The sequence below is a fragment of the Melanostigma gelatinosum genome, assembly GCF_949748355.1.
Source record: "Melanostigma gelatinosum genome assembly, chromosome: 15".
Classification (NCBI taxonomy): domain Eukaryota; kingdom Metazoa; phylum Chordata; class Actinopteri; order Perciformes; family Zoarcidae; genus Melanostigma; species Melanostigma gelatinosum.
The window spans coordinates 215,590-242,479 of record NC_136648.1 but is presented as its reverse complement, the minus strand read 5'-3'; the positions used below and the strand labels follow the sequence as shown (position 1 = coordinate 242,479).

At 43.6% G+C, this 26,890-nt stretch overlaps 2 protein-coding genes across 4 annotated transcripts; one reads left to right on the top strand and one right to left on the bottom strand.

Annotated features, from left to right (window-relative positions):
- Window positions 1-5,142: 5,142 nt before the first annotated feature.
- Window positions 5,143-8,050, bottom strand: ccr9a (chemokine (C-C motif) receptor 9a). The gene is made up of 3 exons (XM_079284521.1): window positions 8,034-8,050; window positions 6,897-6,947; window positions 5,143-6,558 (listed from the first exon to the last, which is right to left on the bottom strand). Exons 2-3 carry the CDS (start codon window positions 6,936-6,938, stop codon window positions 5,467-5,469), a joined length of 1,134 nt encoding a protein of 377 aa, XP_079140647.1. The 5' UTR covers window positions 6,939-6,947; window positions 8,034-8,050; the 3' UTR covers window positions 5,143-5,466.
- A 9,988-nt stretch (window positions 8,051-18,038) lies between these two features.
- Window positions 18,039-26,329, top strand: LOC306789371 (uncharacterized protein). 3 transcript variants are annotated; one of them, XM_079285293.1, is made up of 8 exons: window positions 18,039-18,151; window positions 19,376-19,824; window positions 21,170-21,551; window positions 21,643-21,703; window positions 21,795-21,923; window positions 22,090-22,223; window positions 25,224-25,347; window positions 25,491-26,329. In XM_079285293.1, exons 2-8 carry the CDS (start codon window positions 19,378-19,380, stop codon window positions 25,648-25,650), a joined length of 1,437 nt encoding a protein of 478 aa, XP_079141419.1. In that variant the 5' UTR covers window positions 18,039-18,151; window positions 19,376-19,377; the 3' UTR covers window positions 25,651-26,329. The 3 variants fall into 3 exon arrangements, with proteins under 3 accessions (XP_079141419.1, XP_079141420.1, XP_079141418.1); XM_079285294.1 differs by having other exon boundaries at window positions 18,047-18,194; XM_079285292.1 differs by having other exon boundaries at window positions 18,047-19,257.
- The last annotated feature ends 561 nt before the right edge of the window (window positions 26,330-26,890 follow it).

Below are 26,890 nucleotides of genomic sequence, written 5' to 3'. Positions count from 1 at the left end.
AAGTCTACTGGAGTCAAGACCAACAAGTTTACTGGAGTCAAGACCAACAAGTCTACTAGAGTCAAGACCAACAAGTCTACTAGAGTCAAGACCAACAAGTCTACTAGAGTCAAGACCAACAAGTTTACTAGAGTCAAGACCAACAAGTTTACTGGAGTCAAGACCAACAAGTTTACTAGAGTCAAGACCAACAAGTTTACTAGAGTCAAGACCAACAAGTTTACTGGAGTCAAGACCAACAAGTTTACTAGAGTCAAGACCAACAAGTTTACTGGAGTCAAGACCAACAAGTCTACTAGAGTCAAGACCAACAAGTTCACTGGAGTCAAGACCAACAAGTCTACTAGAGTCAAGACCAACAAGTTTACTAGAGTCAAGACCAACAAGTTTACTGGAGTCAAGACCAACAAGTTTACTGGAGTCAAGACCAACAAGTCTACTAGAGTCAAGACCAACAAGTTTACTAGAGTCAAGACCAACAAGTTTATTAGAGTCAAGACCAACAAGTTTACTAGAGTCAAGACCAACAAGTTTACTAGAGTCAAGACCAACAAGTTTACTAGAGTCAAGACCAACAAGTTTACTGGAGTCAAGACCAACAAGTTTACTAGAGTCAAGACCAACAAGTTTACTAGAGTCAAGACCAACAAGTTTACTAGAGTCAAGACCAACAAGTTTACTAGAGTCAAGACCAACAAGTTTACTAGAGTCAAGACCAACAAGTTTACTAGAGTCAAGACCAACAAGTTTACTAGAGTCAAGACCAACAAGTTTACTGGAGTCAAGACCAACAAGTTTACTGGAGTCAAGACCAACAAGTTTACTAGAGTCAAGACCAACAAGTTTACTAGAGTCAAGACCAACAAGTCTACTGGAGTCAAGACCAACAAGTCTACTAGAGTCAAGACCAACAAGTTTACTAGAGTCAAGACCAACAAGTCTACTAGAGTCAAGACCAATTTGATTACAAAGAAATTATATCATACATGTTTTTTTTACAACATTTGGATCCACCAATTTGCCTGGATGGACACATTGAATAAAATGATACTGGCTATTGTAACACTTCAAGGTATAGTTTGCTGGATGAATATGCTGAACTCTGGGCTAGTATCAGATGGTTCTACGCAGTGGCGGCTGGTGGAACATGTTCTCTGTAGGGCTGAGCCACATCCAATCAATTTCAGCAAACATCCCAGAATGATTTAATGCAAAACAATTAAGGTATCAAACACGTATTACTACTTTGCAGTTAAATATTAAACTTTTATTCCAACATGAAAAAAGCAGTAAATAACACTTTGACAAACACGTCAGGACATCTTATTTGTGTCACCCACACAGGGAACTCAGTACAATATAATAATGTATAAATCATATGATAATATATAAATCAAATAATAATATAATGACATAGATATCACATAATGATGCTGATTGGCTAAATTGTATGTCACTCATTTATATCTTTAATCAGCATTAAAGCATCATTGGCTAAACTGCTTCATAGACCCGCCTCTTTGGGGCAGATTGCATGCTGTGTGTGTGTGTGTGTGTGTGTGTGTGTGTGTGAATACAGATCGCGAGGACTAGTATAAATATCAGTCAGCGATTCTTGACTTTAAGTATTAGAGTAAATTGAACGTGTTCTGTGAAGCATAGAATACAGTCGGGGTCGGCGATCTCAGAGCGAGGCCGGTTGGTAATAGACGTGGGCCGGTATTGGACCGGCCCAAAACCCCGTCGGCCTACCGGGGATTCCCCCGGTATCCCCTATGGCCAGCCCGCCCCTGGTTCCCGTTCACCCAGTTTACTGCTGGTTCATGTCTCCCAGTACGTCACCTGTCCATCAAGGGCCGGTGTTATGGAACCATAAGGGATCTCATGCGGCTCCTCTGGGTTTGTCCAATTTAAATATGGACTTTAGTGCAGCATGTTAGCTTCCTGACTTCTTAACCAACAGGTCTCACAGGGTCCGGATTAATGGAACCCTCAGGACTCCTTATTAAACTCACCTCTTTTATTCACGGGACCAAATATTGTAAAGTGGGCAAGACCGCGTGGGGTTACGGCTGATCCACTATCTGGACTCTGTCACAGACAGGAAGCTTACATTGAAAAACACAAATCAACAGTTGTTGTTTTTACTCTTCTTTCAGTAAGTCGCTTTTCTTCTTCTATGATTTGTGATTTGGTAGTCACAGTCGGTAAGATTACTGGAGCTCCCTTCAGACCTTCAGAGACGTATTTATAATATCATACTATAATATAAGATGATGTATATGATAATATATACAATGTGTATTCTGTGTTTTACACAACAACCAGAGGGAGAGGAGGAAGGATGTGAAGAAACAACTGTTTCAACTTCCTCTTGTTTGTCACACAAACTCTTCAAGGCTTCAGACACGCTTTGATGTTTGTCATGAAACAAAACACTTACATTCACTTCATCTGCGACACAGAGACGCTCACGTTCATATACAGGAACACGATGTACACCATCTGTCAGCAGTGCTGTTCTTCACATTATACAACCAGCGAACTGAGATGTCACATGTGTTCTGACCAGTGGCGGCTGGTCAATAGAGGGCCATGGGGCATGGCCCCACCATGAGCCACACAAAAAAAGAAAAAAAAAGAAAAAATTATAATAATCATAAATTATACAAATTGTCAATATTTGTGTTTTTGAACTATGGAATGTACCCAGTAATGTGTGTAAAATATGATATCTGCACAAAATATATGCTTTTCCTGCTCGTGCTCTCTGTCTGTGTGTAGACACGTCTCAGAACGCGCAGCTTGGGGGGCCTGATCGTTTTGGCCCAAAAGAGGCGGGGCTATGAAGCAGTTTAGCCAATTGCTGATTCAAGATATAAATGAGTGACATACAATTTAGCCAATCAGCGCCCTCAAATAGATTCAGCTGTGGGCCAGAACGATCAGACCCCCTCGCTGCGCGTTCTCGTCAGGAGAAGTCTCTACAGGCGAGCACTCCTCCTCCAACACCCGTTTGAGAGGAGAACTTTGAGGAGATTCTGCAGCCAAAGAGCTGATATCAGATCAGCCTGACCTCACAATCAGACAGCAGACTCGCGGGAAAGGGAAGCAGCACATGAAGCTTCTGTACTAGCTGAACACCAGACAGGTTAGCTAGCTGCATGACGTCATGCTAATCATTTATTTAGCTTTTTAAAACAACGGGGACGGATCCAGCACGGACAGTTAGGGAGTGAGGGATGAGGAGGTAAGGAAACATGAGAACACCAGGATAGGGAGTGAGGCATGAGGAGGTAAGGAAACATGAGAACACCAGGGTAGGGAGTGAGGGATGAGGAGGTAAGGAAACATGACAACACCAGGGTAGGGAGTGAGGGATGAGGAGGTAAGGAAACATGACAACACCAGGGTAGGGAGTGAGGGATGAGGAGGTAAGGAAACATGAGAACACCAGGGTAGGGAGTGAGGGATGAGGAGGTAAGGAAACATGAGAACACCAGGGTAGGGAGTGAGGGATGAGGAGGTAAGGAAACATGAGAACACCAGGGTAGGGAGTGAGGGATGAGGAGGTAATGAAACATGAGAACACCAGGGTAGGGAGTGAGGGATGAGGAGGTAAGGAAACATGAGAACACCAAGGTAGGGCGTGAGGGATGAGGAGGTAAGGAAACATGAGAACACCAGGGTAGGGAGTGAGGGATGAGGAGGTAAGGAAACATGAGAACACCAGGGTAGGGAGTGAGGGATGAGGAGGTAAGGAAACATGACAACACCAGGGTAGGGAGTGAGGGATGAGGAGGTAAGGAAACATGACAACACCAGGGTAGGGAGTGAGGGATGAGGAGGTAAGGAAACATGACAACACCAGGGTAGGGAGTGAGGGATGAGGAGGTAAGGAAACATGACAACACCAGGGTAGGGAGTGAGGGATGAGGAGGTAAGGAAACATGAGAACACCAGGGTAGGGAGTGAGGGATGAGGAGGTAAGGAAACATGAGAACACCAGGGTAGGGAGTGAGGGATGAGGAGGTAAGGAAACATGACAACACCAGGGTAGGGAGTGAGGGATGAGGAGGTAAGGAAACATGAGAACACCAGGGTAGGGAGTGAGGGATGAGGAGGTAAGGAAACATGACAACACCAGGGTAGGGAGTGAGGGATGAGGAGGTAAGGAAACATGAGAACACCAGGGTAGGGAGTGAGGGATGAGGAGGTAAGGAAACATGACAACACCAGGGTAGGGAGTGAGGGATGAGGAGGTAAGGAAACATGACAACACCAGGGTAGGGAGTGAGGGATGAGGAGGTAAGGAAACATGACAACACCAGGGTAGGGAGTGAGGGATGAGGAGGTAAGGAAACATGACAACACCAGGGTAGGGAGTGAGGGATGAGGAGGTAAGGAAACATGACAACACCAGGACACACATGAGAACTCTGTCAAGCTACATATTAGACAAAGTGAACATCTTCTCTTCTACATATTGTCCTCAGTCTCATCTGCTTAACTTGGTCATGGAGGCATCAACATGTAATAGAGATGTTAAATTAACAGTGAAAACTCATCATAGCTTAATTTAACATCAGTATTCATAATTACACTTCATGTTTACTTCTCCTGATCTTTACCTCCTATAACAAGGTCCATAGGACATCTCAATAAATAAACATGTTATATTATATTATATAAGTGTTATTTACTGATTGTTTTCGTGTTGGAATACATGTTAAATATTTAACTGCCAAGTAATAATGCGTGTTTGATACTTACATTGTTTTGCATTAAATCATACTGGGATGTTTGCTGAAATTGACAGGACGGCCCTAGAACATGTTCCACCAGCCGCCACTGGTTCTGACTCACTTTTACTTCCTGTTCAAACAGGGTGATGCAACATCTGAGAGGTCACATGACCAATATGTCTCCAACAACAGTAGCAAAACTCACATTCACATTCAATATACAGGGTTAGGGTTGAAAAAAGTCCTGGAAGTCTGATGATGACACACTGAAGGACTTAAATGTTCTTGATCAGCTGTTTGGACTGCTGACAAACTTCACTGACACAAAAAATAACCTTTTATTTCCCTGAAAACACACCAACATCTGAAGATGAAACGGTGTGTTTGTAGCCAGTAAAATGTAACAACGTTACAATGTAACCCTTATTGAACACATTCGGTAGATTTAAAGGACCAGTGTGTAGCGTCTGGTGACATCTAGTGGTGAGTGTAGGAGGTCTAGTTTGTCCGTTCTGGGCTCCTGTAGAAACATAACGTGGAGATAAACGACTCATCATAACGGAAACACAGCGGTTCTTATTTTCAGGTGATTATACTATTAAAACTTTCTTTGTGATATTTTATTCCATTTCTGCCAATAGATCTCCCAGAATGCTACACACTGCTCCTTTAAGGGCTTCATGAATGTCATCTGTCCACAAACAGGAAGTCGTCAGCGTCTCTACAGCGACAGCGCCTGTGAGGTGTTGCTGTCGGACATCACGGAGGCTCTGGTCAAGCCCAGCGGACTCCTGCAGGACTTACTGATCGGACTCTTGTTGGACGGCCGGCGGCGGCAGCAGCCCACCTGGAGCAGCTGCAGCAGGTCACGGCGGAAACGCACGCCCACGAAGGCGTAGAGGAACGGGTTGAGGCAGGCGTGCATGTAGGCCAGACTCTTCAACATCTGCTCCGCCTTGTTGAAGCGCTTCAGTTCCTCGCAGTCCGTCATGGTCATTTTGGAGGCCTGCACGGCCTCCGTCACCAGCACGCCAGTGTACGGCAGCTGGGACCCGACGAACGCCGCCACTACGGCCAGGATGACCCGCATGGCCTTGTGCTTCTGGAAGTTGCGGGTCTTCAGCAGCTTGGCGATGATGACACTGTAGCAGAAGGCCATGACGACAAAGGGCAGGCAGAAGCCCATGCTCACCTGCAGTGACAGCACGAGGATCTTGGTGCGGTTCCCCAGGTGAGCCGGGTACACCATCCTGCAGTACTCCTGCTGGTCCGGCTCGGATGTAGTGGCGAACACGAGCTCGGGCGTGGCGAGCAGCAGGGCCAGCAGCCACACCCCCAGGCACACCAGCCGGGTGCAGCGATGGCGCTCCGCCTGCGAGTTCTGTGCCTTGGTGGTCTGAACGATGACCACGTAGCGGTCGACGCTGATGCAGGTGAGCAGCAAGATGCTGCTGAACAGGTTCACCTTGTAGAGGGCAGAGTTTAACTTGCAGAGGACGGAGCCAAAGCTCCAGTAGCCGTGCGACGCCTCGGCCGCCCACAGAGGCAGAGTAACGAGGAACAGCAGGTCGGCCACCGCCAGGTTCAGCAGGTACACGTCAGTCATGGTCTTCAGACGCCGCCGGAAGTTCAGGTAGATCCACACCACAGCCAGGTTCCCGGCTCCGCCCACCACGGCAATCATCCAGAAGAACGGCGGCTCGAAGCGACTCCTGAACTCTCGCACTGACGAGCGGTCGCAGAACAGGTCGGGGGACTCGTTGTAGTCGTAGTCACTGTCAGTGGTTGGTGAGAGGCTGATGTAGGACGGGTCCTGACAAGCACAGATGACACACCTGAACACACCTGACACACCTGAACACACCTCAACACACCTCAACACACCTGACATACCTCAACACAACTGAAAACACCTGACACACCTCAACACACCTGACACACCTCAACACACCTGACATACCTCAACACACCTCAACACAACTGAAAACACCTGACACACCTGAACACACCTGAACGTACCTGATTGTTCTATCTTGTGTTTCTATTCTGACTTCATGGACAGCAACACATCTTGTATCTAATTAACGGTTCCTATTAATCAGTCAAATCATTACTTATAAAATGAGCAGATCAATAACTGGTGATTGTTACCTCAGTGGTGGACACCATCATGATGTCATCCATGGAAGTCATGTGATCAGTCTTTGTTTATGGTGATGAGGTCATTCAGTGTTTCAAGAAACAGAAAGACAAACCAGTTCAGATAAACAGCAGCTGTGACATCACACTGTGAAGAAGGTTACATCTTAGTTGTTAATTAGTGCTGACGTGAACGTTTTTACCTCCTTGTTACCAAAGTAAAGGTATAGAAGTATTGTCAGGTAGATGTACTGAAGTATTGAAGTAAAAGTACTCATCATGTAGAATGTTAAAATCAAATTTGTATAACTGAAATATTTTACGATTAAGATTTTACTATTACTCATCTGTCTGCGTTGATACGAGGACTCATGTACTGTACTGAAATAACATTTTGAGGTACTTGTACTTTATGTGAGTATTTCCCTTTTCTGCGACTTTATACTTATAATCTACTACATCTCGGTGTCATAGTGTACTTTTTACTGCGATGTATTTATTTTAACGTTTCAGTTACTCTACAGATTCAGATTATTGATCAACTAATAAAAGAAGTATTATTATAGATTAAACTACCAGCAGTATTTAAAGTCAATAGAATGAGCTGCACCTTTAAGTGAACACATCAAATGTACTTTAGAAAATACATATAAGTACATCCATCCATCATTTTCCTCCGCTTCTAATAAGTATATATGTACATTAACAAAACACGAATAAGTACATATGTACATAAAACAAAGACTAATAAGTACATATGTACATAAAAGAAACACTAATAAGTACATATGTACATAAAACAAATACTAATAAGTATATATGTACATTAACAAAACACTAACAAGTACATATGTGCATAATACAAATACTAATAAGTACATATGTACATAAAACAAACACTAATAAGTACATATGTACATAAAACAAACACTAATAAGTACATATGTACATAAAACAAACACTAATAAGTACATATGTACATAAAACAAACACTAATAAGTACATATGTACATAAAACAAACACTAATAAGTACATATGTACATAAAAGAAACACTAATAAGTACATATGTACATAAAAGAAACACTAATAAGTACATATGTAATAATACAAACTGTAACAAGTACATAAAACAGACGTGTGGACTCACAGCTGATGTGTCTTCGTCTCACAGTGAAGTGTTTTTGACTTTCTGTCCGTGAAACCACAAAGTGTCGTTCAGAGAGACGAGTCAAAGCAGAAGTTCCTCCAGAGGGAGGAGCTAACTGATGCATTTACCCTTAATTTACTCTTAATTTACCCTTAACTAACCCTTAATTCATCCTTCATTTACCCTTTATTCATCCTTAATTAAACCTTCATTTGTCTTTTCATTTGAAAGACTGAAAAGGGAGCATTTCAATGGCCTCTATAAGGCTCTCAACATGTTGACGGTGGCTAGCAGCTAATGTTGTTTACCTGAGCTGTAGAGCAGACCAGTGGGGCACGCTCACGTGCACTACCGTGCACTACCTTGGACGAACAGGCACTAACGTGACTAAAAGACAAAGAGGAGAAGCTAATATTCATTCTCTCATCAGGTTGATAGAACTACTTTAGATATTCATGTTGATGATAGTTATTGATCAGATATTATTTTTTGATGATTATTATTATTGCTCTGGATGTTAAATACAGATTATTTAAGGTTCAGCTGCAAATGAATGAGATTTGATTGAGTTCTTCAGATATTTAGCAGGTTGGGACATATTAATGGGAACATTCATGGACAGATTATAATCATTTTAATACTGCAGGATATGAAGAAACAATAAATTAAATGTATAAACTAGTAGTATCAGTAGTAGTGTAGTTATTAGATGTCTGTTGTCAAACACACTGAATATGTTCTCTGTTCTGTTTTTGTTTGCTTCCTGTTAGTGAAACAGAAAAACACACACACCTACACCTGTACATACACACTGTCACTCACACACACACACACACACCTACACCTGTACATACACACTGTCACTCACACACACACACACACCTACACCTGTACATACACACTGTCACTCACACACACACACACACCTACACCTGTACATACACACTGTCACTCACACACACACACACACACCTACACCTGTACATACACACTGTCACTCACACACACACACACACCTACACCTGTACATACACACTGTCACTCACACACACACACACACCTACACCTGTACATACACACTGTCACTCACACACACACACACACCTACACCTGTACATACACACTGTCACTCACACACACACACACACACATACATACACACACACACACACACACACACACACACACACACCTACACTTGTACATACACACACACACACACTCACACTCACACTCACACACACACACACACACATACACACACACACATACACACACACACATACACACGCACATACACACACACACACACACACACACACACTCACACTCACACACACACACACACACACACACACACACATACACACACACACACCTACACACACACACACACACACACACACTGTCTGACACCTACTGAACTTAAAGAGAAGCTTCACATTTAAACGAGCTGTAAACTATGAAACTACTTCCATTTGAATCTATGATGCAGAAGTTCTCTGATGACTCTGCAGCGGTCGGGTGTGTAAGGGACGGACGGGAGGAGGAGTACAGGGCAGCAGTGGAGGACTTTGTGGAGTGGGCCGGTAGGAATCACCTGCATCTGAACGTGACCAAGACCAGAGAGATGGTGGTCGACTTCAGGAGGAAGACGACGGCTCCACAACCGCTGAGAGTTCTGGGAGAGGACGTGGACATGGTGGAGGAGGACAAGTACCTGGTGTCTCCATCGACAGCAGACTGAACTGGAAGACCAACATCAACGCTGTGTACAAGAAGGGGAGGAGTCGACTCTTCTTCTTGAGGAAACTTGGATCCTTCAACGTGTGCAGCAGGATGCTGGAGATGTTCTACAGTCTGTTGTGGTCAGTGCACTGGACTCCTGTAGTCTGCTGGGGGAGCAGCATTGGAGCCGGAGACACCAACAGACTGAACAAACTGGTTAAGAAGGCCGGCTCCATCATTGGCTGCAAACAAGACAATCTGGAAGAGGTGGTGGAGAGGACACTGAAGAAACTATGATCCATACTGGATAACCAGGACCACCCTCTGCATCACCTCCTGCAGGGACAGAGGAGCACTTTCTCCAACAGACTGATGCAGCTCCGCTGTCACAAGGACAGATTCAGGAGAACATTCCTGCCCTCTGCTATAAGACTTTATAATAAAACAGCTCTGGCCAGATCATCCTCCACATAACTACACACCGCTACACTGCTGTTTGCTGGGGTTGATTTGTAATTTTTGCACGACTGTTTTTCACTGTTTTTCACATAGGCAGATCATTTAACACTATTCCATTTCATTGTATATACTGTGCATTTTTGTTTTATCTTATATATTCTATATTCTGATATTTAATTTGTCATACTCTGTTATTCTATTGTGCATTTTTTAATACTTAATATTTTGGTTACTCTGTTACTTTGCTTTTTGGTGTGTCTTGCTGCTGTAACATACAAATTTCCCCTTGGGGATGAATAAAGTAAATATCTATCTCTCTATCTATATATAGATCTATGTTGTTTTACCATCACACACCTTCACTGTGTGTGTGTGTGTGTGTGTGTGTGTGTGTGTGTGTGTGACGACATCGAAACAGGAATCAGCCACATAGCGTGACAGCAGCTTCACACTGCACAGTGTTGCATGACAAGCTTTAACCACACACACACACACACAGCTTCCTGTCTTGTCAACAATAAAAAAACTGCTTGAACAGTTTGATGTCCAGATTAATGGAGGACGTCTCAGCAGAGGGTTAGGGTGCTGAACAATGCTAAACAAAGAGCTAATGCTAACATAGTTTAGTAAAGATCAAAGTAAGAACGTTATTAAATATCATAAACAGTTATCGATAAAGATCCTCACATGTAGAATACTACGAAGTCGTTCTGCAGTGTGACATGAAACAAAGTTTTTGTTCTTCAAAAGGTCCCTCACTGAGTGACCTAAAGTATCTGGTTCCTCACTGAGTGACCTGAAGTCTCTAAGGTCCCTCACTGAGTGACCTGAAGTCTTTAAGGTCCCTCACTGAGTGACCTGAAGTCTCTAAGGTCCCTCACTGAGTGACCTAAAGTCTTTAAGGTTCCTCACTGAGTGACCTAAAGTATCTGGTTCCTCACTGAGTGACCTAAAGTCTCTAAGGTTCCTCACTGAGTGACCTAAAGTATCTGGTTCCTCACTGAGTGACCTAAAGTATCTAAGGTTCCTCACTGAGTGACCTGAAGTCTATCAGGTTCCTCAATGAGTGACCTAAAGTCTCTAAGGTTCCTCAATGAGTGACCTAAAGTCTCTAAGGTTCCTCACTGAGTGACCTGAAGTCTATCAGGTTCCTCAATGAGTGACCTAAAGTCTCTAAGGTTCCTCAATGAGTGACCTAAAGTCTCTAAGGTTCATCACTGAGTGAGCTAAAGTCTCTAAGGTTCCTCAATGAGTGACCTAAAGTCTCTAAGGTTCCTCAATGACTGACCTAAAGTCTCTAAGGTTCCTCACTGAGTGAGCTAAAGTCTCTAAGGTTCCTCAATGAGTGACCTAAAGTATCTAAGGTTCCTCACTGAGTGACCTGAAGTCTATCAGGTTCCTCAATGAGTGACCTAAAGTCTCTAAGGTTCCTCAATGAGTGACCTAAAGTCTCTAAGGTTCCTCACTGAGTGACCTGAAGTCTATCAGGTTCCTCAATGAGTGACCTAAAGTCTCTAAGGTTCCTCAATGAGTGACCTAAAGTCTCTAAGGTTCCTCACTGAGTGACCTAAAGTCTCTAAGGTTCCTCTTCTTTTTTTTTGGAATATTTTATTTTTCCAAGTATTTTAAGAATGCAAGAGAGCATACAGAACACAGTACATTAAACATTACAAAAAATTACATAACAAGTTAAGAATGAAAAAACAAACAAATCAAAAAAACACAACTAGATGAAATAAAATTAAGTAAATAAAATTAAATAACTAAAGTAAATAAATAATTCCCCCACCCAAACAAAACAAAAAACAAACACTCACTCCATGAGAGTGGGGGAATCACACTTCCACGTCATTGCGATACACATAAAGCAAGTTCTGCAAGTTTAATTTGGAGCTTCGTTAAAGACCTGTTGAGAGTTGTGAGGTTTCCCAGTAAACAGAGCTCAGGATCTAATGGAAAGGTAACCCTGTGATCTTAGTTATTGTATTACAAAAGTCATACCAAGAGGATCTCACCTCCGTGCAAAGCAGGTACAGTGAAGGAAGGAGCCGACCTCTATACCACATCTGAAACACGTTTCTGACATTCAGCTTTGGATTGATGAAGCTTCTGTGGGGTGAGGTACAGCTGATGAAGAAAGTTATAATGAACAAATCTGTACCGGGCATTAACTGTTGCTGACAAACTGTTCTGGCACAAATCTGACCAGAGTTCTTCATCAATTGTTATATTCAAGTCTGATTCCCATCTCATCCTGGATCTGTGTAATCCTGGTTTTGGGCCCTTGTTCAGCAACATGGAGTACATTTTACAAATACATTTGTACACATTTCCCTGGTGAAGCAACTTTTCCACATTAGTTAACACAGGTAGAGTCCTTCCAGGGCCCAGGTTGGTTCTCAAAAAGGATCTTAACTGGAGGTAACAAAAGAAGGTTCTACTGGGCAATACTTTCTCTTCAGTTCTTCAAAAGGCATGAGGAGTCCTTTATCAAAGCAGTCTTCCAGATACTGGATTCCTCTGTCATGCCAAGTCTCCAGAATCTTGTTACGTAGAGTCATGGGCACAAGTTCATTTTGTCTTAGAGGTGTTTTTAACTTCATACCATATTTCAATAAAATGTTTCAAAGTCGGATTGTCTGTCCTCTTGGATATGGTTCTGGAGTTCCATTTATAAATAAAATCACTGGAGGTTTCTTCTTTCAGAGGATGAAGTGCAATTTCTATCCAGGAGGGGGCAGCATCACCGTAAAAAAATGACAAAATATATCTCATCTGGGCTGCTAAATAATATTTCTTCAAATTGGCTAGTCCAAAACCTGCTGGATTATAATCCCATGTTAATTTTTCCATTGACACCCTTGGCATTTTACAGTTCCATAGAAACTGCCTGATGTGTTTGTTGAGGGTTTTAAAAAAGGTTTGAGGTAATGGAATGGGTAAGGACTGGAAAAGATACTGCAACCTCGGGAGAATATTCATTTTCACACAGTTTATTCGACCAATTAGAGTAATGGGTAGATTCATCCATCTGCGTAGGTCGTCCTCGATTTTACTCAGCAATGGGAGGTAATTAAGTTTGTACAAATTTTTAAGATCATTATCTATAATTATTCCTAGATGTTTAATATTCGGGAGCCACTTAAATAGAGTTGTTTGTTGGTATTCAGTGTGATCGAAGTTTGTGAGTGGAATAATTTCGCTTTTTTCCAGATTGACCGTATATCCTGAAATAGCACCATAGGTGTTTAGTAGCGTCTGTAATTTAGTGAGAGAGTTAATCGGGTCTGTTAGATACAGAATTACATCATCTGCCAGGAGATTCATTTTATGATTTATTTGGTCCACTCTGAAGCCCTTTATATCTGGATCCCGTCTAATTGCTTCAGCAAGTGGTTCAATAGCCAGGACAAAGAGTCCTGGAGACAAAGAGTCCTGGAGACAAAGGGTCCTGGAGACAAAGGGTCCTGGAGACAAAGAGTCCTGGAGACAAAGAGTCCTGGAGACAGAGGGCAGCCCTGTCGACTCGATCTACTCAAGGGAAATGCTGTCGAAGTCTGTCCATTTGTGGTAATTTTGGCTCTGGGTTTATGGTAAAGGTTGTTCACCCAATTGATAAACAAATGGCCAAATCCAAACTTGTCCAAAACTTTGAATAAATACAGTCACTCTAGCCGATCAAAGGCCTTTTCAGCATCTAATGCTACAGCTACACTCGGTTCAGTTTTAGATTTAGTTCGATGGATAATATGAAAGAGTCTGCACAAGTTATCGGCTGATGAGCGTTTCAAAATAAAGCCGCTCTGGTCTGGGTTTATTCATTTTGGCAAATATTGGCCAAGCCTGTTAGCCAGGGCTTTGGAAATCAATTCATAATCTGAATTCAACAAGGAAATGGGTCGAACAGAGGAACCTTTAATGGATCTCTATTGTTTTTGTGAATCACAGTGATTATGGCAGTGGAGAATGATTCAGGAAGAGTTTGAGTTTTGGATGCTAAGTTAATCACATCCATTATGAGGGGAGTGAGTAAGTCCTTAAATTCTCTGTAGAATTCAGGAGGGAAGCTGTCCTCTCCTGGTGATTTATTGGGTTGTGGTGAACATAAGGCCTTTTCAATTTCTTTCTGGGTGAAGGGCAAATCAAGATTCTTTTGGTCTTCGTGGCCGAGTTTCGGCAATTCACTAGTGGACAGAAATTCATCGATCTTAGATCGATCCTCTGGTGATTCTGATGTATATAGTTTTGTATAAAACTGTTTGAATGAGTCGTTCATTTCTGTTGGGTTGTGTGAGATTGCACCCGTTTCAGTTTGAATTGCATGAATTAACCTTCAGCTTTCCTCTGTTCACAATTGCCAGGACAGAATTTTGTGAGCTTTCTCTCTCAATTCATAATATTTTTGTTTGGTTCGTAAAATGGTTTTTTCAACTTTGTAGGTATGTAATGTATTGTATTTAAATTCTTTGTTAACCAGCCGTTGGTAAAGTTCTTTAGACCCAGATTGTTGAAACTCCTTTTCCAATTTCAAAATATCTGCTTGTAGCTCATTTATCGCTGCCATATATTTCTTCTTGATACCCTTTGTATAAGATATTATTTGTCCTCTTAGATAAGCTTTTAGCGTGTCCCATAATATGAAACTATTGGGGGAGGAGTCACAGTTTGTCTCACAAAACAATGTTATCGGGCCCCTAATAAACTGGCAAAAGTCTGGTCTGTGAAGGAGAGTAGGGTTCAGACGCCATCTACATTGATTTGCTGGTTTGTCTGGCATAAAAATAGATAGGGTCAAAGGTGAATGATCAGACAGCATCCTAGATAAATATTCAGATTGTAGTGTTCTATGAATTAGCTGTGTTGACAATAAGAATAGGTCAATCCTGGTGTGAGAGTTGTGTGGGCCGGAGTAAAAGGAATAGTCTCTAGTTTGAGGGTGCATCTGTCGCCACACATCAGTCAGGTTTAGATCTTTCATAAATGATAAGGTAGTTTTAGCTGCTTTTGTTTTGGATGTTGTTGCTGATTTATCTAATGTAAGATCTAAACAAAAATTTAAATCGCCTCCTACAAGTATGTTTTGTTGTCCCCCTGATACCTTCATAAAAATATCTTGAATAAAGGATTCACCATCATAGTTAGGTGCGTATAAGTTTAACAGTGTCCAGGGTTCCGAGTAGATTTGGCAATTAACTAGGACATAGCGGCCTGATGGATCAATTATAGTTTCTCCAATTGTCACTGGAATGTTTTTATTCATTAAAATAGAAACCTGGCTTGCGAGTGAAATGATGATGATAGTACGTGTCCTACCCATTCTCATCTCAGCTTTTTATGCTCCTGTGTGGTAAGATGGGTCTCTTGTAAAAAAGCGATATCTGTTTGCAATTTTTTAAGGTGTATCAAAACTCTCTTCCTTTTAACAGGTCCATTTAGCGTGATCCTCAGTGTTACAGGATGAAGCAGGGCAAACGGGATGTCCTTGGATCGAAGCTCCCTCTTAACTTGGTCGAACTCCTTTCTGCGTTTCATCAAGCTGGCGCTCAGGTCAGGAACCAACAACAGCCTCATCCTCGTACATGACGGGGCCGTTGTTCTCTTTGGACCTCTGTGTGGCGATGCGCAGGATCAATACATGTCTCGGTCTCTGGTCTGCAGGTGGACGGTGTGTAAGAGTTCGGTGTGCTCGCTCTATGATCAGCGGCTCAGTGAAATGCTCTGTCTGAGTGGCTGGGATCAACTTGGTAAAAACGTTCACAGGGTCGTTTCCCTCGCACTTCTCCTTCAGGTTAACGACACGTTGTCAGGATCCAGGATCCCTGTTTGACCCGTTGTGTGTTTCCCCTGATCTCCTCTCCTCATGTGTCCTGTTTGTTGTTGTGTGCCATGTGCTCTGTTTGTCCTCTGCCTCCAGACACCTCCCATGGCCACGCCCTTGATTGTGCACAGCTGAGGACACTCCAGCCGATCACCTCCTGCAGCCTGACACACCGGACTCAGGGCCCACTAATGATTCCCCTGACACTATATAAGCTCTGGTCCTGCAGTCTGGGGTTGTCAGGTCGTACAGTCGTTCACCCGCTTCAACCCCGGGGCATCCTCTGCCCTCCTTGTGTTAAACGGATTACACTCCGCCGCTCTGCCCTCCTTGTGTTAAACGGACTACACACATCGTCGATCTGCCTACTCTCTGGTGTCGGACCACGGGCTCCACACCTTCCTGTCCTCTTTATTCAGGCTAAATAAAACCTGTTTATATCAACTTCTGTCTCCTGTGGTCTTGCTATTGGGTCCTAACTGTGAACTATTGTTGCGTCGGCTGTAGTTTTCCAGCTGGTTGACTTTCTCCAGTAAAAAGTAATTTTCTTTACTTAGGTTTTGGACGCCAGAATCTAGGCCCACCAGCTGGTCCTCTGCTGTGCTAATGCGGTTCTCCGCTTCGGTTCTGCGGGTGCTCGGTGTATCCAGCATCGTCTTCATTCCAGAGATAGATTGGTTAATTTCTGCGGTTTTAGAGTCGAGTTTACTGGAGAGAGCTTGGTTACCGTTTCGTATCTCTTGAAGAATGAGGGAGTCTTTCACGCCGCCCAGGTGCTCTTGTGCTGCCGCCGCCATGACATGAACTTCTTCGTCGCTATTCTCTGCAGTTGTTTTATCAATAGATGTCAGAGTTTGCTCATCAGCCGACTTCAGTTGTTTGTTTCTGGTTCCTCGGACCATATTAAAGCTGTCCAACCCGGTTGGGACTGAGTTTGGGTGTTTTAAAGTGTTTTAAACAGGATTTGTTTGAAGAGCACCATGGCCTCAGATGTGGAGGTGCTAACTCTCATCCCCGCCGCTTCACACTCTGCTGCAAACCGCCCCAGTGAATGCTGGAGGTCACGATCCGAGGAGGCTAACAGGACCACATCATCTGCAAACAGCAGAGAGGCGATCCAGAGACCCCCGAACCTGACGTTCTCCGCCCCCAGGCTGCGCCTAGATATCCTGTCCGTGAAAGTCACGAACAGGACCGGTGACAAAGGGCAGCCCTGGCGGAGGCCAACACCCACCGGGAACGTGTCTACTGCAGTCGTACAGAGACCGGATCGCCCGTTGTAACGGGTCCGGTACCCCGTACTCCTGCAGCACCCCCCACAAGAACCCCCGACAGACCCGGTCAAAAGCCTTCTCCAAGTCCACAAAGCACATGTAGACTGGTTGGGCAAACTCCCAGAACCCCTCCAGAAGCCTTGCGAGGGTAAAGAGCTGGTCCACAGTTCCACGGCCGGGACGGAATCCGCACTGCTCCTCTTGGATCTGAGGTTCGATAAACGGTCAGAGCCTCCTTTCCAGCACCCTGGCATAAGCCTTCCCCGGGAGGCTGAGTAGTGTGGTACCCCGGTAATTGGTAATTATTGTTATGTTATTATTATTGTTAGGATTATTGTGATTATTAAACTAAAGAGTTCTGGGAAATGTTTCAAAATGTGTTTTCAAAGATTTATTATTATTTTATGAACATGTTATATTTGGATTCTTTACCAGAAGGACGTATTTCACAAATCTATTGAAATATATATCTATTAATAAAGTTTACAAACCAAAGATCTATTTAATATAAATATTTGTATTTAGATATTCTCTTTTTATTCATATTATTTATTTACGTTTCTCTATTTTTATTCATATTTGTTTATATTGCCCTGTTTTGTTAGTTTTAATGTATTTCTGTTGTTTCTTATTGACTGGATTTGGGAAGTACCCGGATGTTTCCAGAGACTGAAGTGACCGGATGTGACGTAGGGTCCGGCTCGGAGGAAAAGCGGAAGTAAACATCACGGTGTATTTGCAGCAGCACGAGCAGCAGATGAGAGTTACAGTTCACCTGTAATCACCTGAACCTCACGCGACGACAACATGACGCAGACATGAAGCTGAAGACCCGGATGGTTAGCTTCTGCCAAAACTGTTAGCTTCGGCTGAAAAGCTCCGGTTAGTTCGCTGCTAACACCGTGTTAGCATTGAATTAGCATCATGTTAGCATTTAATTAGCATAATCTCAGCATAATTTATCTTTAGTAAAGGTCATTAGGTACCCTTTAAGAGTATTGAGACCCGAAACCAAGGTGATGGCTTGATCCTCAACCGTAAATAGTTGAGTCTCAAGGTTTGTTAGATGTGTTAATGCAGAACGTGAGACTGGACGGTGAATTAGTAGGAAAATATGTGTTGGTGTTGGCTTTGGTGGTGTTGCCATTCTCTCCCTAGACTGGTCTTAAATGCGTTGACTGACGAGGCACTATCTGTTGCTTGACTCAGGCTGTTCCATACTGGTGGTGTTCTACTAGAGAAAAAAGGTTTCCGTGGACCAGGCTGGTGTTGTACCTGTAGCTTCAGATCATGACCTCTTGTATTGGTGCTGAGGGATTTTTTGAACACACTATTGCCACATACTTCACAACTTCTGTTCGACTGTACGCTGTTGATTCCTGTCAGTATTTTAAAAGTTTGGTCATGTTCGCATCATCTTAGCCTCGTCAGCTTTCTGTGATGCTACCTTCATGAAGTGTTGTTTTTTTCTGGGTTTATTGGGTTTGTTTTGTTTATTTGTTTTTGAGTTTGCACATTGATTAAATCAATTAAAAAAAAGAAGTTACTCTGGTACTCTGGTACTCAAGTACTCAAGTACTCAGGTACTTTGGGACTGGGGTACTCAGATACTCGGGTTACTGAGGTTACTCAGGTACTCAATTACTGAGTATTGCAGTGAGGAAAAACAAGAGGAAAGTGAGAGCAGATGAAGAGACAAACACCACATTAAGTTGAGAAAGTATCACAAAGATCAAAAAGAGTGTTTGCGTTAAACACGGTCTGTGTCTTATTAAAGCTGTGCCTCTAACGTTCCGTTTAAAGTGAGAGATTTGAAATGTTCATGTGTCGGATATAGAGCCACAGGTCGTTGTGAAAAGGGAGGTTGGATTTGGGTTCGAGGGACTTAGAGGACTTCCAGAGAGTTCCGTATCAATCAGGTCAAACATTCAAACTCGTTTACAAGGTGTGGTTAAAGTTCAAGTTTTTAAGTTTATGGTTAAAAGTGCAGCTTATTCTGATCACACTGGTTACAATCAAACTTTATATAAACTGGTATCTGTCACGATGTCTTCTGCTTTCAGTGATGTCGTCTGTGAAGCAGCGGTACCGGGACATCAGTCCTGTGACTCTGCAACTGGTGGGCGGGGCTGTGAGCTCCAGTCTGTACTGTGGGGCGGTAGAGGGTCTGTCGGGGGGGCTGGTGGAGTCCTTTATGGTGGAGCTTTATCGCTGTAAACTCTGTCAGTTCACCTGCGGCCTGAAGGCCTCCATCGGCAGCCACCTGCAGGTCAGGCACCGTCCCCCCATGCTCACGTACCTGGGGGAGGGCAGCGGAGGGGTCGGGGCTGTGGACAGAGAGGAGATGGGGCTCCGGCAGGGGGCGTCGCCCTATCAGTTCGTTTTGAACGGAGAGTCGAAGCAGTGCGATGAGGACGAAGACTTCCTGCTCTACAACATGCTGGACAACATGAGCCCGCCCACCTGTGACATCAGCAGCGAGGGGGGGCTTCAGGTTGCACACACGTGTGAGGTGACACACCTGAAATGCACACACACATGAACACAAGGACTTAGTACAGACTCATTTAGACAAGATAACATGTTATATGTTAACATTTAGACATGAGAACATGTTGTATGTTAACATTTAGACATGAGAACGTGTTGTATGTTAACATTTAGACATGAGAACATGTTATATGTAAAACATTTAGACATGAGAACGTGTTGTATGTTAACATTTAGACATGAGAACGTGTTGTATGTTAACATTTAGACATGACAACATGTTATATGTTGACATTTAGACATGATAACATGTTCTATGTTAGACATGAGAATGTGTTATATGTCAACATTTAGACATGAGAACATGTTATATGTTAACATTTAGACATGAGAACGTGTTGTATGTTAACATTAGACATGAGAACATGTTATGTGTAAAACATTTAGACATGAGAATGTGTTGTATGTTAACATTTAGACATGAGAACGTGTTGTATGTTAACATTTAGACATGATAACATGTTATATGTTGACATTTAGACATGATAACATGTTCTATGTTAGACATGAGAATGTGTTATATGTCAACATTTAGACATGATAACATGTTATATGTTAACATTTAGACATGAGAATGTGTTATGTTAACATTTAGACATGAGAATGTGTTATATGTTAACAATTAGACATGAGTACGTGTTATATGTTAACATTTAGACATGATAACATGTTATATGCTAACATTTAGACATGATAACATGTTATATGTTAACATTTAGACATGAGAAGGTGTTATATGTTAGACATGATAACATGTTATATGTTAGACATGTGAAGGTGTTATATGTTAACATTTAGACATGAGAAGGTGTTATATGTTAATATTTAGACATGATAACATGTTATATGTTAACATTTAGACATGAGAACGTGTTATATGTCAACATTTAGACATGAGTACGTGTTATATGTTAACATTGAGACATGAGAATGTGTTATATGTTCACATTTAGACATGATAACATGTTATATGTTAGACATGAGAAGGTGTTGTGTGTTAACATTTAGACATGATAACATGTTATATGTTAGACATGAGAAGGTGTTATATGTTAACATTTAGACATGATAACATGTTATTTGTTAACATTTAGACATGATAACATGTTATATGTTAGACATGAGAAGGTGTTATATGTTAACATTTAGACATGAGAAGGTGTTATATGTTAACATTTAGACATGAGAACGTGTTATATGTTAACAAGGCCGTCAAGCAGCCATCAAACCAAAGTGACGAGTTATATCCATTAATAATAAGCTAATTTACTCCGTATATGTCTGAAGTTATACATTTTTCTGTGCAGGTCAGCACTCTTTTCGAGGAGGAGTCCTCCATGTTCCCTCTAAAGGGGGCTTCAGTGGATCTGTCTATTCTCGCCGACCCCCCCGCCACCCAGGAGGAGATGGCACAGTCCGCTCACCTCATGACTTTGGGGCTGTGTCGCATCTCAGCTGCCAAACCTCCTCCTAATCTTCCTCCTCTTCCTCTTCCTCCTCCCACCTCCTCCAGACCCCCCCTGGAGCCTCACTGGAGGAGGAGGAGGAGGAGGAGGAGGGAGGAACAGAAACAGGAGAAGAAGAAGAAGGCGTCAGCGTCTCTTAAGTTCATCTGTCCGGTCTGTCTGAGGAGGTTCAGGACCTCAGCCTCACGAAGAGCTCACCAACAAACACACGGAGGCCACTCAGGTCTGAATGCCTTCAACTTGACCGACTGGTTACCGACTGGTTACTGATAATCAAAGCAGTGATCAATAACGTTTGATTTGTTTTCCTCCAGACGGATGGAGGAGCCGCCTGATTGGACGAACAGGAGGGACGGAGGCAGATCGTCCAGACAGGTAGACGACTGAAACTATCTTCATCTGACAGCAGAAGGTCACATGACCTCCAGCCAATGACAAACCAGTATGTGTTTGTGTTGGTTCCCAGTCAGACCAGCAGACACCTCACGGATTCACCGCTGAGTGTCACAGAGAAGAAGAAGAAGAAAAGCAGAAGTAAGAAAGGAGAAAAGAAGCAGAGCAACCAGACGGGCTTCTGTTGCTCTCTGTGCCACAGGTAACTACATTACCCACAATCCACCACTCCACAGGGCCTCATAAACTGACTAATCATAGAAGAGGACAGGTAACACACTGACACTTCAACGTCAGTTGAACCAGGTGCGTTACATGTTGCAGGGTGATGATTGGCTGCTTTAGCTGTGATGTTTTTTTATCAACAGGAAGTTCTCCACCAAGTTGACTCTGAGGCGTCACCTGGGAACTCATGGAGACGACAAACCCTTCACCTGTCCTACCTGTTCCTACAGCAGCAGACTGAAGGCCTCACTGCTGCAACACCTGAGGACGCACACAGGTAACACACACACCTGAGGACGCACACAGATACAGGGTTCGTACGGTCATGGAAAACCTGGAAAAGTCATGGAATTTAAAAATGGTTATTTCCAGGCCTGGAAAAGTCATGGAAATTTGTTATATTCATATTTTCATGTCGTTCATTTACGCTGAGTGGCCAGCCGGCGTTTCTCAGACTGCAGTGAGACGAGGAGCAAAGGTGATGTGGTGATCTTCTCAACAGAACATCTTTGACGTGTGGAGTCTCGGCCAATCAGCGTTCAGATGTGTACAGCGTCTTCATTTCCCTCCGTTACAGTTTGAGTTCCGTTATGTTCCGTTACCGTTCAGACTTGCTGGGTTAAGTTAACGTCCGCTGCATGCGGAACTTTATCGACCGTCAACGTTCGTCATTGTCACGATTTAGAAGGAAAAAACGTAACGTGATGAAACACGCCCCCCCCCCCCCCCACCCCGTGTTCCGGTTCAGTTCACGCGGTCACTCGTTAACGTTAAACCGGAACACCGGCGCATCTGCTGGCAGGTTGTTTGTTTAACTCAAAGTAGAATGAGATGATTTCATGGTCAGAATAACTTTCATGACCACGAAACATGAGGCCCAGATACTGAAGAGATGATGAGGTCACAGAGCTTCAGGGAGAGGAGGCTGTCTGTAGCGCAGCTCAATGCAGGATGAGATGTGAGTGGAGCTGGGCCTGGATAAAGGTGGAGCTGGGCCTGGATAAAGGTGGAGCTGGGCCTGGATAAAGGTGGAGCTGGGCCTGGATAAAGGTGGAGCTGGGCCTGGATAAAGGTGGAGCTGGGCCTGGATAAAGGTGGAGCTGGGCCTGGATAAAGGAGGAGCTGGGCCTGAATAAAGGAGGAGCTGGGCCTTGGATAAAGGTGGAGCTGGGCCTGGATAAAGGAGGAGCTGGGCCTGGATAAAGGTGGAGGTGGGCCTGAATAAAGGAGGAGCTGGGCCTTGGATAAAGGTGGAGGTGGGCCTGAATAAAGGAGGAGCTGGGCCTTGGATAAAGGAGGAGCTGGGCCTGGATAAAGGAGGAGCTGGGCCTGAATAAAGGAGGAGCTGGGCCTTGGATAAAGGTGGAGCTGGGCCTGGATAAAGGAGGAGCTGGGCCTGGATAAAGGTGGAGCTGGGCCTTGGATAAAGGTGGAGCTGGGCCTGGATAAAGGTGGAGCTGGGCCTTGGATAAAGGTGGAGCTGGGCCTGGATAAAGGAGGAGCTGGGCCTGGATAAAGGTGGAGGTGGGCCTGGATAAAGGTGGAGCTGGGCCTGGATAAAGGAGGAGCTGGGCCTGAATAAAGGAGGAGCTGGGCCTGGATAAAGGTGGAGGTGGGCCTGGATAAAGGTGGAGCTGGGCCTGGATAAAGGAGGAGCTGGGCCTGAATAAAGGAGGAGCTGGGCCTGGATAAAGGTGGAGCTGGGCCTGGATAAAGGAGGAGATGGGCCTTGGATAAAGGTGGAGCAAGGTGGAGGTGAGCCTGGATAAAGGTGGAGCTGGGCCTGGATAAAGGTGGAGCTGGTCCTGGATAAAGGAGGAGCTGGGCCTGAATAAAGGAGGAGCTGGGCCTGGATAAAGGTGGAGGTGGGCCTGGATAAAGGTGGAGGTGGGCCTGGACAAAGGTGGAGCTGGGCCTGGATAAAGGTGGATGTGGGCCTGGATAAAGGTGGAGCTGGGCCTGGATAAAGGTGGAGGTGGGCCTGGATAAAGGTGGAGCTGGGCCTGGATAAAGGTGGAGCTGGGCCTGGATAAAGGTGGAGCTGGGCCTGGATAAAGGTGGAGCTGGGCCTGGATAAAGGTGGAGCTGGGCCTGGATAAAGGTGGAGGTCTAAACAGACGTGAGTACAGCTTCCTGCTGTCAGTGTGTTAAACACATTGATATTCAGGGGATGCTACAGATGAAGTCCAGCAACAAGGGCTCACGTGTCCTCATCTCACTGTGATGACCACAGCCAGTGGACCAACAGGCCCACGCTGCTCTCTGAACCCTGAAGTAATGAGGATTAAGGTTCCTGTACCTTCATGTCAGCAGGTTGTAATGCAGAGGTGTGTGTAGATCAGATATTATTAGAGTAGATGATCGTTTTTCATTTAAATAGTTTCACTGGATTGAATGCATATTAACAGCCGTACAGTAACGGGGTTCAATGAAAGATGTGCACTAGCTGGATGCTGCTACCTACTAAAGCTCTCATTGATGTGTCCGTGTTATGAACGCCTGTCAACCAGAGTGTTTATAAATGTTTATTCTTTTAATCAAACTATTGTCTCTCATTCGTTTGTGTCATTTAAGGTAGACTGTATGCTTTGGAATTCTCATTGTTAGTTTAAATACATTTTCTCACTTTTTCATGTATACACTGAGATTTCACATAATGTTTGGTCATGGAAATTTGGTTAAAATTCATGGAAAAGTCATGGAAATCCATTGGTCAAAATGTGTATGAACCCTGCAGGTAACACACAAGCACACACACACAGGTAACACATACACGTGAGAACACACACACCTGAGGACACACACACCTGAGGACACACACAGGTAACACACACACCTGAGGACACACACAGGTAACACACACACCTGAGGACACACACAGGTAACACACACACCTGAGAACACACACACCTGAGGACACACACACCTGAGGACACACACAGGTAACACACACACCTGAGGACACACACAGGTAACACACACACCTGAGAACACACACAGGTAACACACACACCTGAGGACACACACAGGTAACACACACACCTGAGGACACACACAGGTAACACACACACCTGAGGACACACACAGGTAACACACACACCTGAGGACACACACAGGTAACACACACACCTGAGGACACACACAGGTAACACACACACCTGAGAGACACACACAGGTAACACACACACCTGAGTACTCACACAGGTAACACACCCCTTTAGCGAGCTGTCAGCTGACTGTAGTGTGTGTGTTTTTGATTGTTTCTTTCTTTCTCCAGGTGAGAAGCCGTACAGGTGTACAGAGTGTCCGTATGCTTCGATAGATCGCAGCTCTCTGCTCAGACACAGTAGAACTCACAGTCGGGAGAAACCATACAGGTGTCAACACTGTGACTACAGCAGGTAACCCCACCTGTGATTGGTTCATCATGTGTCTCTGCTGTGATTGGTTCTTAATATCCGTACTCTGCTGTGATTGGTTCTTAATATCCGTACTCTGCTGTGATTGGTTCATAATATCCGTACTCTGCTCTGATTGGTCCCAGTATCCAGAAGAAGAGTTTGGATCTTCACGCTCGGCGTCATCACACCGGCGAGGCGTTTCCATGCCAACAGTGTGAATACTCGAGTCCGGACTGTCAGCTGCTGCTGAGACACGTCAGGAGACACCACGCCTGTGACCTCACAGCTGATGGGACACTTTGATTTGATTTTTATCTGCTGGATTTTTACATGAAAGTAAAACATCTAACGGAACATAAAAACTAAACTCTGTTGTTTATAAAATCTAAACGTTTCCACTCTGACACATCTGAACGTTAATTAACCCATAATTACCCCATAACTATCCCTTAATTAACCCATAACTATCCCTTAATTAAGCCTTAATTAACCCATAACTATCCCTTAATTAAGCCTTAATTAACCCATAACTATCCCTTAATTAACCCATAACTATCCCTTAATTAAGCCTTAATTAACCCATAACTATCCCTTAATTAAGCCTTAATTAACCCATAACTATCCCTTAATTAAGCCTTAATTAACCCATAACTATCCCTTAATTAAGCCTTAATTAACCCATAACTATCCCTTAATTAAGCCTTAATTAACCCATAACTATCCCTTAATTAAGCCTTAATTAACCCATAACTATCTATTGGAGCCAAATATGAGATTATAAATACCACTGTATTTCTTTGTTTGTACATTGGGTGGCGCTGTATTTCCTGTCCTGGGCTCAGGTATATAAGTCCCTAAATCGCTGTGTTCGTCAGGTGTTTGACCCCGGAAGGGCAAACGGTTTTGAGCGCGATATGCACATTTACTGCATTGTGGGAAAGAGTGACCTTTGTGTACATTGTTTCCACGACGAGAATAAACGAGCTACAGATCATCATACAAAGGTCTCTGTGATGTGTCGAATGCACCACACCTCACAGGTAGCTTAGTCTGCAGCGAGCGCGTCAACCAGGCGACTCCGGAGGGAGCAGCACCTCAGGAGCTTACAGCCAACCGACTGGGCTTCTTTAACACTATCCCTTAATTAAGCCTAAATGAACCCATAACTATCCCTTAATTAACCCATAACGATCCCTTAATTAAACCTTATGTAAAATAATAATCATAATGTAAAATCAGTTTCTTAGTGAATCCTCTTGACAATGAGAGAAACCTTATGGAGAGAACTGATGATCTAAATCTGTGGTTTTTTTAGCCAGAAATGCTTCATTGGTGCTTTTTAATTTGAAAACTGAACCCCTTAAAATCACCTTCATGCAGCTGTAGACCTTTTGTTACACTAGTTGATTCCTGGAGTGAACTTTTTAAATCTGCATCATATTTAGAAAGCTGCAGTTTGTCTGATGGTGATGATTAATAATAATAATAATAATAATTGAATTCACCATAAACAGACTCTGATCCAGATATCAGAGACATGGAT

Coding starts and splice junctions, on each gene's coding strand:
- ccr9a (XM_079284521.1), bottom strand. CDS start 6,938: ATGACTTCCATGGATGACATCATGATGGTGTCCACCACTGAG. Junction 6,559..6,896: donor TGATGGTGTCCACCACTGAG/GTAACAATCACC, acceptor TGTGCTTGTCAG/GACCCGTCCTACATCAGCCT.
- LOC306789371 (XM_079285293.1), top strand. CDS start 19,378: ATGTCGTCTGTGAAGCAGCGGTACCGGGACATCAGTCCTGTGACTCTG. Junction 21,924..22,089: donor TGTTGCTCTCTGTGCCACAG/GTAACTACATTA, acceptor TTTTATCAACAG/GAAGTTCTCCACCAAGTTGA. Junction 25,348..25,490: donor CAACACTGTGACTACAGCAG/GTAACCCCACCT, acceptor GATTGGTCCCAG/TATCCAGAAGAAGAGTTTGG.